The sequence below is a fragment of the Pelecanus crispus genome, chromosome 8, assembly GCF_030463565.1.
Source record: "Pelecanus crispus isolate bPelCri1 chromosome 8, bPelCri1.pri, whole genome shotgun sequence".
Classification (NCBI taxonomy): Eukaryota; Metazoa; Chordata; class Aves; order Pelecaniformes; family Pelecanidae; genus Pelecanus; species Pelecanus crispus.
The window spans coordinates 5,643,290-5,657,753 of record NC_134650.1 but is presented as its reverse complement, the minus strand read 5'-3'; the positions used below and the strand labels follow the sequence as shown (position 1 = coordinate 5,657,753).

The window sequence follows — 14,464 nt, the reverse complement described above, 5'->3', positions numbered from 1 at the left end:
GATGCTGATCAGGCATGTAAACAGGAAACCTTGTGCGTGCTTCCACAATAAATATTGGTATTTAAATAACCTGAAGAAGGGCTGGGTGTGCTTATTCTTTTTTTTTCGGTTACCCCAGTTTATGAACGCCTGCTGTGAGATCACGCCTCCCTCAGCGGTCCTGAGTGCGAGGTAAAACCGACATAAAAGCTTTTATTGTCACGGAGAAGCGAGATTTTTGATGGCTCCCCTCCAGATCACGCTGCTCCCTTCCTTACTCTCGTATCGCGGCGGTGCCCATAACCAGGTAGATGTGGCCCTCGGTTATTTCCCCGGAGACCGCGGCCGTCCCGGGCTGCGGGGCGCGTTCCGAGGGCGGCGGCCTCTGCCTGCCCGCAGACCGGCGCGCCCCAGCCGCCATTTTTGCCCCGCCGCCGGCGGAGCGCCCAGCCGAGGGGCGCGGAGGCCATCTTGTGGCCGCTCCGCCCGGCGAGCCGGCCCGCCGTCGCCTAGCAACGGCGGCGGAGCGGGAAGGTGAGTGGCATGGCGCCGCCGGCGGGAAAGGCCTAGAGGCGCCGGGCCGAGCCGGGCCGGGCCGGGCCGGGGGACCGGTCGCAGCCGCCGTGGGGACAGAGCAGGCGGAGCTGGTGGCGTGGCGGCGGGTAGGCCTCCTCAGGGTAGGCGGGGCTGAGCCCTTCTCCGGGCCGGGCGGCGGGGAGGGGTCTGTGGAGAGGAGGGAGCCGCTTCCTCGGGTCTCCATCGAGCCCTGGGCCCCTCGGGCCGCCCGTGTCCGTGACGGGGTGTTCCAGCTCCGGGCTGGCGGCTCCGAGCGCTCCGGGTGTGTGCGCTTTCAGCCTGGTTCCTAGGCAAGGGCAGCCCCGGCCGCCCTGTGCTCGCCTCTCCGTCTTCCCTGCGGGCGGTGGCAGCTGCCTCCCGTCGCCTGTTCGTCCAAATTGGAGAGCGAACGAGGAGTCTCAAAGGTATAGGTGCAGAAAAGATCATCCCAACCGAGCAGGCAGGTATAACTTGAGCAATTATGTGTGATTTTTGCAGCAGTGAGCTGGCCGGTCGGCTGCGTACCTGTGTCTTGTGCAGTGCAGAGGGAGAGAGACCTGGGGCTGCGAGCGTGGAGGCAGTGGGGAAAAGGAGGACAGTGGTCGTAAGTCTGTAGGAAACCTGTCTGCACTAGTTCCTCTATTCACAGAACAATTTTGTGTTCTAATAGCTTGCTAATGGCCCGATCTGATCAGTTAGAAAACTGGCACTTTGTCTTGAGTCCATAAATATGAGAATTAAATAACAATGGAGAAAGGCCCTGAGGCTTACAGATGGACTAGCTCCAAGTAGTAAGTCCCACACCACAATCTTCTTGCATGAGAGTACAGATTTTGGGTTTGGTGGAACACACGGTTGGTGGAAGGAGGATGTGGGAGTACAGCGAGCCTGTGAGCCTGGCTCGCTTTGGCATGTAGCACAGTGTATGATAACGCTTCTCTTTCTCTCATACATTGTCTGAGTTAATTAGTGAAATATTAGAAATAGAATAGTTTACAGTTTACGATTGGCTAACAACAGTGAATTTTTGGCTTGGTTTCCGCAAAATGCTACTGCACTGAAAAAGGGAGTGTGAACTACAGAGCGCTAACTAGTCCAGAGAAAATCTCAGGTGGATGTTGTGAAATGGGGGTGACCCTCTCTGTTCCTAGATGTGGCTTAACCCCAGTCAGCAACCAAGCACCACACAGCTGCTCGCTCCCCCTCCCCCCCGGTGGGACAGGGGAGAGAACTGGGCAAAAAAGCAAAACCCGTGGGTTGAGATAAAGGCAGTTTAATAGGACAGCAGAGGAAGAGAAAATAATAATACCAATAACGATAAAAGAATATACAAAGCAAGTGCTGCACAATGCAATTGCTCACCACCTGCCGACCGATGCCCAGCCCATCCTCAAGCAGTGATCCCTGCCCCCCAGCCAACTCCCCCCAGTTTCTATACTGCCCATGATGCCATATGGTATGGAACAGCCCTTTGGGCAGTTTGGGTCAGCTGTCCTGGCTGTGCCCCCTCCCAGCTTCTTGTGCCCCTGGCAGAGCATGGGAAGCCGAAAAGTCCTTGACTGGTGTAAACACTACTTAGCAACAACTAAACCATCAGTGTGCTATCAACATTATTCTCATCCTAAATGCAAAATACAGCACTATACCAGCTACTAGGAAGAAAATTAACTCCGTCCCAGCTGAAACCCGGACACTAGAGTTACATGGTAAATGTCACCGCAGGTGACTGTGCAGTAGACAAAATCCAAATATTATGAACTGGTGTCATTGCAGTTCAAAAGGAGCACGTGAATTCTAATTTAGAAGCCAGGATGCAGATGTTAATGCCTGAACCTCAGATTTTTGTGGAAAGAACTCTGGCCCTCATCAAACCAGATGTCATTGATAAAGAAGAAGAAATAGAGGATCTCATTCTCCGATCAGGATTCCTGATCATTCAGGTAACAGGCTGTGTTCCAGAGAAAATAACTGCAGTTTGTAAATCAGGACAATATTTATCTTAACTTTCAGCAGTCAAGCCAGTAACTAAAAGCTAGTGCGTCCAAAAATCAATTTGTATTTTTCATATGTCATCAACCACTGCTGCCAGATTCTGCAGAGATACATTTTGTTGGTGCATGGGATGGAACGGAACAGACCGACTATTTTGCTGACCACAGAAAAACACAGACTTTGTTAATAAACTAGGATTTAGCAAACATATGTAGCAGATATGTGGGCTCTCTGAAGTAACTCTTTGGAGAGCGTATCGTTCTGGCATCGCAAGGTTTCCTACGGCATGCGTTTGCCAAGTGGATACTTGGAAAATTAATTGAATTAGATAGCTGGCCAGTTGCCATCTGATGGATTTTTTTTGTTTCCGCTGTTTTTAATGTAAGCGGGCTTTACGGGTATTCAAATGTATTACAAATGTTTCGTTTAAATAGGCCTTACCGAGCTTGTCCTTTTGCATTTTGGCCACGCGTTTTGCATTTCGGTGGCCACGGGAACGTTGCCTTGAGCCCCCGTGGCAGCCCCTGTGCTGCTGGGGAAGGCTCTAGAGCGCGGCTTTCAGCAGAGATCGCGTTAAGAGAAGATTTGCCGGCAGCTAGTAAGAAATGGATTCTCTCCGGCCTCTTTTACGGGGCTCTCCGTACACTCGCGCTGTAAGAGCGTTTGAAAAACGCTCATTACGGTGCGTCAGAATCTGGGAAATAAAGCGGGAGCGCCGGGTCGCGTGAAGCGAGGATACCGCAGCATTTTTGGGGAGGGTCGCCAGTGCCGCTCCGCCCCCGGCAGGGCGTTTGTCCTCGCGCTTACCGGTACCGGGCCGTGGCGGGGCGGACCCCCCCGCTACCGCCCGCTGGGGGGCGCTGTGCCCTCGCGCCTGCCGCCGCCGGAGGGGCGCGGCCGGGGCCTCCCCGCCGCCGCCTTCTTTTTCTCTTCTTCCTCCTTCTTCTCCTTCTCGTCTCTTCCTTCTCCTTCTCCTCTTCCTCCACCTTCTTCTCCTTCTCTTTCTTCTCCTTCTTCTCTTCCTCCTCCTCTGCCGCCTCCTTTTTCTCTTCCTTCTCTTCCTTCTCTTCCTCCTCCTTCTTCTCCTTCTCTTCCCTTCCTCTTCTTCCTTCTCCTTCTTCTCTTCCTCCTCCTCTGCCGCCTCCTTCTTCTCTTCCTTCCCTTCTCTTTCTCTTCCTCCTCCTCCCGATGCCAGCCCCACGGCAGCGCCCTTGGCCGTGGTAGCTGGCTCTGTGGCACTGTGTGAGCAATGATTGCGCTCCTAGATATAATTTTAAGATTTTTTTTCCCCCCCCGCTCCCCTGGAAATGTAATAATTTTTTCTTATTTGTATAAATGCCCCTTTTTCACTTTTTTTTTTTAAATTTCCTCCCTTACCTTTCTAGTTGTGTTATTTATATGAAATGTACCAAAAGATGAGAGAAATGAGATCTTTTTTATTTACTTTTTTTAACGGCAAGATGTTTATAGTGTCTTCTGATGTCTCCAGTGACTTTTGGCACCAAGGTTATTAGGAATCTGAACTTCTGGTATTCTCGTGCTGCATAAGAATGCACTTAAAAAAAATTTTTTCTTTACTTCTCTTTTTGTGACTGCCCTTTGCCTTCTGATAACCTCCCAAACTTGTCCTAATCCTGGGCACCTGCAGGCTAGGCAGCTATTGTGAGAATCATAAAGTATGAGTACTGAATGAAAAATAGAACAATTGCAAAATTAACAGTGTGGGCTGAAGAGAAAATTGTTTAAAAGTAGAACATTATGCCGGAGCAGGTGAGTAATTAAATCCTGCCCTTGGTAACGCTCTTCGCTTTTTCTGTACTGTGCCCTGACTGTACTTTAAGTCATCCAGCAGTTTTAAAATGCTGTAGTTTGCGTAGGCTAAAATGACATTTTACTCAAATGGCCTGTTTGTCTGGTTAATTAACTTGGAAAACTCTTGCTCTTTGTTACTCTGTCTCTCAAAGAAGGTCAGATCTGGGAGACTCAGAGTAGGCTGGACATTACTCTGTGTCTGCTCTCCTGCACTTGAAGATATGTCTGCACCAGAGGACTGTGTCCTACCTGAGGTAGCAAGCTATCTTAATTTGGCAAGCTTTTTTTCATTCTTTTTTTCTTTTACGCTTTATAGAAACGGAAGCTCCAGTTAAGCCCAGAGCAATGTAGCAACTTCTATGCAGACCAATATGGAAAAGTGTTTTTTCCTAATTTAACAGCCTATATGAGTTCTGGACCTTTAGTCGCTATGGTGCTTGCCAGACATGGTGCGATCTCATACTGGAAGGAATTGCTTGGACCATCAAACAGCATAAGAGCTAGGAGAACTCACCCTCACAGGTAACTCACTGATTGGCCTTGGTGAAGTCAGTAAGATTTTGTCTTTCTCTTAATTGAGACCAGAATTTCCCTGTCTCTTTTTTACAATAGAGATACAGATTTGGAGTGGCCTCTTATCTCTTCAATTTTGTCTAACATAGCTTTTCACCTTTGTTTTTTTAGTATGTAAAGTTCACCCATTTTATGGAGAATGTTGAGTGCATCAACATGAATTTTAGGTAGCTAAGTATTTTTTTTTCATATCAAAATCGAGCCAATGCCTTGTTAATTAGTCCATATATATATTGCTTTTATATGCTCTCAGACTGTAGACACTTGGAAGGGATTTGCAGTTGCCTACCAAGCAGGTTTTTTTCTTGTTTTTAGCTTAAGAGCAATCTATGGGACTGATGAACTGAGGAATGCACTTCACGGCAGTCTCAGCATTTCCTCAGCAGAAAGAGAAATTCGATTCATGTTTCCAGAAGGTAAAATGGTGCAAATAATCCATTGCCAATCTTTGGGAGGATAGTGTCCTTACCTGTTATTAGTTGTCTCTCTCCAGACTCTAGATACAATTGGATTTAGAAGGGGTTGGGTTTGTTTGCTCTATGAGAATGTGAGTCTTTTTATGTGTAAGCTGATATTTTCTGCTATGAAAGGCATACCAAAATGTATCTGAAGAGCCATTATACTTGCAGTTCTACTTTTCAAACTCTGTGGTCTGGGAATCGGAGTGGATAAAGCTGGTAAATGAGAGGAAAAGGGAAGCTATTATGCTCCAGCGTGTCTGGCACTGTCAGCCCTGGGGACTCCTGTTGGCTTGAGAAGACTGACTCTTCTTGGGCTCAGGCTGAGTAATTCCTGTTCAACCTCAGCTGGATGCTCACATGATAGTGCAATTCCAAAGTTAAGTGCCAGAGAAATGGGCCATAGAACCTGGAAAGGCTGGGAGAGGATCTCTTGTTTGTAATGTAACAGTTGAAAGATGGCTTTGCTCTTTGACAGAAAGATGCAAGGGAAACTCTGCTAGAAAAACTTGTCTGTTTCTGTCAGCTGTATCAGTTTAATAGAAGATGTTGCACTTCCCTACAAACCTTACCCATTGTAAACCATGTCTCTTCTCCTCACCCTAATGACAAAACTGGACTTAAGGTGAGATTTTTAGGGTCTTCAGCTTCACACTGCTAGAACCAAGTACTCAGCATGGGATATATTGTTTCTCTCATGCCCCAATGCATCTTCAAGGATATAGGTTTTCCCCAGGTGATCCTATTTCCTCCCCTTTCATAATTGTCTATAATTAGTAAGATGACCTCAGGGACATTGTAAAGGGGTTCAGGTAGTTTCTTTGCAGTTTGTTGTGGGAGAAGCTATAAAAACCATTATGTATTATTAACTTATTAAGGAAAACAACAGCTCCTATATAAACAACCTTTGAAAGAATGCCTTTTATTAATCACTCTGCTTCCAACACCTGCTGCTTTCCAACACCTGTAGTTACTCTTTACAGTGATCTTGGAGCCAATTCCAGCTGGGCAAAGAGCTAGGGATTACTTGAACCTTTATGTAAAGCCTACGTTACTAGCTGGGCTCACTGCACTGTGTAAAGAGAAGCCAGCAGATCCAATGGTATGTACAGTGTATCAGTGTTGTGTTGTATGCTTTGTGATGCATTTACTTTGTGTTAGTAAAGTCTCTGTGTATAGGAAAGCTACTCTTTTCTTAAAGAGCTGTGCTGTTTTAGCTACCTGCTAATGAGCTAATCAAATAACACTTGCCTTTCAAGAAGTTGATTGGTTTGTTAACAGATGAAATGAGATCCAGGACTAAATGAAATCAGCCTTGATGAAATGACAGCGTGTTTTAGGTGACTTCTATAAAACTCTTTCTAACACATAGTTGTTACAGATGGCTGGAAAGGTAAATGGGTACTATCATATGATGTCAAATACAAGTTTTTACTTTATTTACTGTTTCTGAAGTAAATTTGAGATGAAATAGCTCTCATACAATAGAGATTTGTATGTGCTAATCACACTGGCAGTGCTAATCACACTGGCAGTAGTTACACAGTTGGGTAAAATACTGTAGAATTCTTAGCAAGGCTGTCTATATTTTGTCACTGTTATGTTTATTTAAATTAATATTATCAATCCTTCTTTAGGATAAGCTATTATTTTGACTATACAGCATTGATTAGCATTTACTTGGGTTTCTCACAGTTCACCAGGAAAAGGAATTACGATTCTTTCGGGTGAAACCTATCTTGAATAGTCAAACTGGCAGAAAATTCTTCTGTCTTCTTGTGACCCCTTTCTAGTTATCAAGCTGACACATCTTGCCCTCCTCTCACATATTATTCCTCTTAACTGTGGATGTCATTCAAATTACAGTTCTTCACGGAAAGACTAGAGTTAATTTCCTGTTTGTTTTGTGGTGGTGGGGAGGGTTCAGTGCCTAAACAAAGTTAGCTTTCTTTCATCTGGAAAAATATGGTAAATTTTTTTTGTATTCTTAAAGTTCGAGTCGTTCACACTAGTACTTCTTTAAGAATGCAGATAATTAATCACTGTGACAACTTACTGGCAGTTGTGGTGGATTCTACATCATTATCAGGTTTTTAATCAACATCGCATTTTTCTAAAAGATACATTTCAGAAAAAAAGCCTGAAAAATTCAGGGGTATTTCTATGAACTATGTGGTATACATGAGGTCAGATTAAATGTACTTTGATTGTTCCAGCTTTATAACTTGTTCACTTTATTGGTATGTCTGGCACTGTTACCATAGAAATCTAGAAAACAGAGCTGAAGAAGTCTTTTCATCTATCCCTTTGCCCAAAGGCCAGACCAATTGTATCTAACCATTCCTAGCAAATGTTTGTCTGGCCTGTTCTTTCACACTCCAAATGATAGAGAATCTGCAGTCCACTAGACAATCTGTTTCAGTGCTTAATTATACTTAGTTAAAAAGCTTTCACTAAAAGTTAGCCTAAACCTCCTGTGCTCTGATTTTAAGCCCATTACTTTTTTTTCTTCCCCTTTTACTCTCCCCAGAGGACATTGGAGACAATGTAATATCTCCTTTTTTTGCAGCAACCTATTGCATATTTGAAGAATGTTACCATCTTTTTTCCCTTCAGTCAACTCTTCACTATATGAAAAACTGATTCCCCTCCCCCTTACCGTATAAGTCACATTTCTCTAACTTATTGTTTGGCTTTGCTTCCAGTTAACCTCTGCATTCTGAGCAGAATTTTCTAGCCAGTTACGTGGTAACTAATAGTAACTTCATCGAGACCATGCTTTTCCTTGCTTTTAAGAAAGCTATAAAGTTATATGAAGCAGTGTCAATAGCTTTACTAAAATGGAAACATGGTATTTGCTCTATCTTCCCTGTCTATAATGTCTGTGATTTTGTAATAGAAGGAAAATAATGTTGATTTGATACTACTTTTTTTCAGAAATATATGTTGGCTATTGCTTTTCAGTTTGTTATCTGCTAGGTGACTTACAGGGAGATTGATGGAATGTTTCTGGGTTGTTTTTTTTTTTGGGTTCCCCCCCCTCCCCACCATATCCTTCCAGGAACTGAAGAACTGAAGCTGGGGTGATTTGGCAATTCCTCCTCCCCTCCCCCCCCGCCCCCCCCCTTCTTTTTGAAGATGGCATCAGAAACTATCTGCCCACTCAGAACTACTTGCTAGCAGCACAGAGGTTGTCTCGGCTAATTCCCTAAGTAACACAGGATAAGTTTAATCAGGCTCAAATGATTTAAACATTTCTTTTTCCCCCACAAGTAGTCTTTCTAAGGGCTTTTGGGCTTTTGTGTTTTGGGATTTGGGGTTTTTTTGTTTGTTTTCCATTTCTGTCTTGAGTTCTTACTGTTCTTCTGCTATTACTGACTAACCTGGGAGGATTGTCATAGTGCTCTGCTTGTCCTTTTCTTTGCAAACCAATCTTTTTGTACCTGGTAATAAAAGGAGAGTGTTGCTTACCTTACTGGTCTACTATTCTATCAATTGTTTCACTTGACAGTATGGTATGAAGTTTGTTGTACTTAGCATTCCAGAAACTAATCGTCAACAGCCTTGTGAAGTAAATAAGGATGTGTTAAAAACATCTCTTTACAAGTGGAGAAACCGAGGCAAAGAGTTAATTTGCCTAAGGCCAGGCTGAGACATTGGCAGATGAAGTTAGGACTCAAGGCATTCCTACCTCCCATGTTCTTATTTAAGTACAATTTGCTGAAAAAACTTACAAGATGAATTTCAAAAAGTAACCGCGTTTTGGTTTTAAGTTTTAGACACTATAAGGTGATTTCAGTGCAGAAGACTGGCACTTTTAATGAATGACTCCTAGATAAAGTATCTGTCAGGAATAATATTTCATTAAGCAGTTTCATGCATATTGTACAGCCTCATTCCAAGAGTTGACCGGATTATTTGAAGTATGGCTCAAATGTTCTTACACAGACACAAAGATAGACGTTGCCAGGAAAAGTTGTCTTCTGAAGGTTAATGTGGGAATTGTTCAGAAGCAATGTAAGCTGTGAAGATTTAAAAGAACATTTTGAAAAAACAGGTTATTCGTATGTCCATTTTTTTCTGAAAGGTCTTCATTTTGCAGCACGGTAGGAGAGTGTATGTATCAGAGGTTTCAAGTAATGCTTTTAATATTCTCCCATACACTTAATAGAAAACAACAGAAAACTGAAAATGTTTGGGTTTTTTGTTCCACAGACTTGGCTTGCTGACTGGTTGATTGAAAACAATCCTAATAAGCCTAGGCTACAGCATCAGATCACTGAGGAAGAGCATCAGGAGTGAGAGCTCAGTGGAAACCATCTCAAGTGTTCCAAATTACAAATATATATGTATCCCTTGGCTATGGTAATCAATATTATCTGAAGTAAATGTTATTGTCATAACTACCTGCATCTTCATGGGATAAATAACCTTATGCTTAACCAGGATGTAATGGCTCTAGTAGCTTTTCTATTGACAAAAATGACATACAGCTGGCCTCTGCTTTGTGAAACTGAGAGTTGTGTTTCAGCATTTCTTTAGCAGACACAAATTCCATCATGGAGGGAGGTGCTTGGATGTAACTTAGAAAGCAATTGCTGGAGACATACTAGCAACTTTAGAATTTTAATTGCTGATTACATCACCAAGCTAAGGTCACTCTTGCAGATGATTCACTTAAGCCTGACGTATGTTGTCAGACTGTAATTTGAAGGACTTATGTGAAGGTACATTGAATGTACCTTTCCCATCTCAGTGCCAAAAGGCACAGTGATTATAAATCAGTCTTTGATTTCCATTAAAGGTCACAAAAGGTGTTTTTTAGTCAAGGACTAATGCTGTCTTCCAACATTTGTTTGAAAGAAAGGTGCTTAATTGGAACAGCTCATCTTAAGGGTGTTTTCTGTATTCTTCTGCTCTTAAAAGGTATGCCGATTTCTGTTGTTTTCCTTTTATTGTTATTTACCCTTGAACTTTAGTGTGTTCTATTTGAGAACTTCAAGAGAATGGGTTAGGGGCCATGCTATTCGACAGGCAATGGGTTAATCCGGCACTATTACCTTTTCTAAAGTAACTGGACTCAGTTTTTGGGGAGTGTGAGGCTTTTTCATTTTCTTAAGAGCTGTACTTGCACTGTTAACTTCAAGCTTTGTATGTTATGGTTTGACTGACTAGGATAGAGAAAACAATGTCATTTTCACAACTCTGAAATTAGTATGCTTGACTAATACTAAACAAACAAGCAATCTCATAATTTTTCATCAAAGAACTTGCTCCCCCAACTTGAGTAATTACCAGAAACATAAGTCATTTGTCTGTAACATTAAACTTTGCTTAAGCTAGTTGTTTATCTTCTCAGTGGAATAAACCAGTATTCCAGCCCAGAGAATAAACATTTAGAAAACTGGTCCCTACAGTACCGAGACCTAAAAATCTTGGGAGTTGTAGGAGAAGAAGATAAAAAAGCAAGCTCATACCCTCAAATGTGAAGAAAAAAAAAGAGTTGTTTAGAAATACAGTAAACAGATCTGTTTACAACTAATTTATTTTGCCTGTCATTATTGTCCCCATACATGTCTGCTCCAATTACAGGACAGTTGCGCTTTGTGGTTTGCTGTCAGCCAAACAAAAAAATTTCTTTTTTGAAGATGCCAGAAACTAAAATCCAGTGAATTCACAAGACATTCTCCTGTACTTTGTTAGTTACTATGGCATTTCTGTACTTATTTTGATGTGATACTGCTTGACAATAAATATCTCCTTTATATTACTGCTGGAGTTTTTAGTTTTGCTGTTGTGACAGACCTGTGTTATACCGTACCTATAGAAGATCATAACTTCCATAGAGAGTATGTGGGTCCTTCCCGGGAGAAAGGGCAAAAGCAGCTGATGTTGCAAATGTTACCTTTATAACCCATGCAATATAAAGTTTCAGTCATTCAAGTGTATGTCTATCATGGATTTATTCTCTAATATTAGAGCTAACACCTTCAACTGCTGACTGGTGTTCTCTTCTGTTTTTCTAAGAGAAAGGTATAAAGAGGGAAGATACTTTCATCCCTTGGGTGCCACCCTGACTCACTGTATTTGTACGAATAGGACAAGTACTGATCCAGCAAATCTCACAGCTGAGTTTAACCTGCATTAGTAAGCAGGATGTGGGCAGAAGGTCAGTCCTGGGAATGTAAAATGGACAACCAGCCTGGTCCCCTGGGGGAGCTGCAACACCACAGGAGAGGCTGTTGGAGGATGTGCTGCTTACATTTCTTTTGGTCTTTAGGTTTTTATTTGGCCCAGAGTGGTATAGACTTGGCCAGTGTTATAAATCTGTATCACAGAAAACATAGCTTTGGAAAAAACAGATGAACTGAAGGATGGCTTTACTATTTGGTGTCAGCAAGGTGAGCTACTCTCTGGGAATGAGTGACCTGTCTTCTCCCTCTGTTGAGTCAAAATAATTACCTTGCCTATTGAGTTTTATTGGGTATTTTTAACTTTGAGGGAGTTCATTTTTACTGCCTGAGTGCTGGAATAGAGCTATGTCCATAAAACCAGCAGTTCAGTCTGTTTCCCATAATTCTGTTTTTTCAACAGACTTTCTCCTGGAAATTTGCTTATCGTATGCTTGCTATACCTGCACTGGAAGTTATTCTTGGAACTATACAGATTGAGCTAGTCTGAAGTATATGATTGTTCAGCCGCCTTGTCTCATAAGGGATTTATTATCTTTAAGAGCAGTTAAACTGCCAGGGAACTTGAGCATACTTTAAAGGTGGCAGAAACCTCAACCACAGCCAGTTTCCCATTGCCTGTGTAAGTCAGAGCATCCCAGAATGCTGAGCTTCAGAAATGAGTCGCTGTTCAGAACTTAGGACTTTCATTCAGCAACTTTAAGAAAAAAAAGAAAAAAAAAAAAGTTATGTGGAGATTTGCAAACCCCTGTCTTTCTCACGTAGGAAAAGAAGAAAGGATTTGTCTGTCTTTGATTAATATTGGCTGTCCTTTAAACAACAGTTGTCTAAGCAAAATTGGTACATTGGTGATAAACTGATAGACGTTTGTCTCATGGCACTACGTGAAGGGAAGGAGTGACTCAAACTTACTTTTTTCAGTGCCATATTAGAATGCCAGATTCTGTTTAAAGACATAAGGGTCATAGTCAATTTTAATTTGTTAAGTTGGAGCAATCAGATCAAGAACGTTTGTCTTATTCTGGACAGTGAATGTTGGTCGGTTTTGGTGCTACCCAACAACATGTGCATCCTCTGAAAATACTGTGGTTTTTCCAATTTCCTTTTTAAAAAATTCTGAAGAGTAATTTTATTTTGTTGGAAAGAGAGACTGAACACCATAAAAAATGTAACTTGCAATTGGTTTTGCAGTACTATTTCCTTCTAGATGCCAGTAAGTAGATTTGTTCTTGGACTAGAAATAGGACTTCAGTCCTCTCTACTGATTACCTGCTGCTTTGCTTTACTCAAGCAGACTGAGATCGAACCAGCATGGCAATGTCACAAGGACCATCGCAGGAAATAGGTACCTTCTTGTTCTGCTGTTAGCAAAACAGAAAAAACAGCTATGCTCCAGCAGGACCAGCTGCCCATACCTAGAAATCTTCCGCAGTCTGGATGAGCTCCTCTGGGTGTGGAGTGTGTCAGCAGCGTGACTGATGTGTTGAGCCTCCTTGGGAGGATGCCTGTCAAATTATTGTTATGCTGCCTCCTGCCAAGTGATCAGGGAGATGCTGCCATAAGCTCAGGGGAGAGCCTATTGTTGGTCTTCTGAGCCAGAAATGAGGCATTGTTGTAAGACTAAGCGGTTGGTAGGAGAAGAAGGCAGCTTGCAGACAAGTGGGTGAATGATACTCTAACAATGATAACGCTGAAGGATTAAGAATTCTCTTCAGTTTACTGCTTTTGAGCGTTTTACAGCTGAGGGAGGTGATGCTTTCACACAAAGTACTTCATGTAGTGGCCTGCTGGGTATGCTTACATTTGTCTTGTATGGTATCATGTTTTGTCCTCTGAGAACACCTGGCTGACTCACTCTTGCTTAGCTGCGATACTATTCTGAAGCATGATTATTTGGGGGGAAAAAAAAAAAGACACTGGTACCATCTAGACAACTTTTTTACCATCATATTTACTTTATTTAAAAGTCTTCTTACTTGGGATCTCTGAGTCAGCCTGGATGGAGTATTTCTAGAGAGAATTGCGAAAGGCAGTTGGGTGCAGTCTGTCAGCCCCAGACTGCCTGGGCGAGCGAAGACATATGAACTCACCCTAAATTCCAGTGAATTTTTATGTGCAAGAACCTAATTTGGCTCTAAATACTCTTGGCTTTAGTAAACTACTCTGCAAACCACCCGTGCGTCTTTATAATCTATTTATAGTCAACGCCTAAGCTCTCACTTCCTTGCAAGGGGACAGTTGGTTTTTTCTTATGTTTCCAGAATCTGCACCGATTGTCAGGTTAGGAAATCCTGCACTTCCAAAAGCAACATCTTATTGCTATGCTGGCTATCGGTTCTTATCTCTCTTAGGTGTTGTAAAAGTTTTTTCTTACTGGGTGGCATTCCTGTTGCAGTGTGAATGATGGCAATGTTTTGTACGTATTTAGTTTTGTGTCAGGCCTCATCTCTCTATGTGAGAAAATTCCCAGGAGTATTTAACATACGCGTGCGGATAAATCCCCTGCGTGCCCCATAAAGTACTTTACTATGGGCCAATATAAAGCAGTCATTACAGGGTGATGTTTAAACTTCTGAGATTAACACAGTCTCTCAATTGCACTTACTTATTTTTATAATGTGTAATTTAGCAACTGAACCATGAAAAGTTATGACATAGCAAGGTCTTCTTAAAAACAGTGGTTCCAACTGTGCTTTTAGTTCGCTTCATTGTAAATCCGGAGCAATTCCATTCTCTTAGTTAAAAGAAAGAAGGAAAATCGGATTGTTTCTGGGAGCTGCTCAGCTGGTACGTTATACATATGTCTGAAATGTGTTGCCAGATGTTGGCATGGCACATTCTCCGCTCCTATTGAAAGCTAAGAGTTTGTGCCAGACTTCTCTGCAGCCAGACTTGGACAATACT

The 14,464-nt window shown here is 42.6% G+C and overlaps 1 protein-coding gene across 1 annotated transcript; it reads left to right on the top strand.

The window, feature by feature from the left end:
- Nucleotides 1-2,345: 2,345 nt before the first annotated feature.
- On the top strand, nucleotides 2,346-9,671 carry NME5 (NME/NM23 family member 5). Its single transcript, XM_075715617.1, has 5 exons — nucleotides 2,346-2,474; nucleotides 4,655-4,860; nucleotides 5,227-5,327; nucleotides 6,353-6,471; nucleotides 9,585-9,671. Exons 1-5 carry the CDS (start codon nucleotides 2,346-2,348, stop codon nucleotides 9,669-9,671), a joined length of 642 nt encoding a protein of 213 aa, XP_075571732.1.
- The last annotated feature ends 4,793 nt before the right edge of the window (nucleotides 9,672-14,464 follow it).

What these genes read in the sequence shown, in the direction of transcription:
- NME5 (XM_075715617.1), top strand. Translation starts at nt 2,346, where the DNA reads ATGCAGATGTTAATGCCTGAACCTCAGATTTTTGTGGAAAGAACTCTG. An exon ending in AGGAGAACTCACCCTCACAG is followed by an intron (nt 4,861 to 5,226) that starts GTAACTCACTGA and finishes TCTTGTTTTTAG; the next exon opens with CTTAAGAGCAATCTATGGGA. An exon ending in AGAAGCCAGCAGATCCAATG is followed by an intron (nt 6,472 to 9,584) that starts GTATGTACAGTG and finishes TTTGTTCCACAG; the next exon opens with ACTTGGCTTGCTGACTGGTT.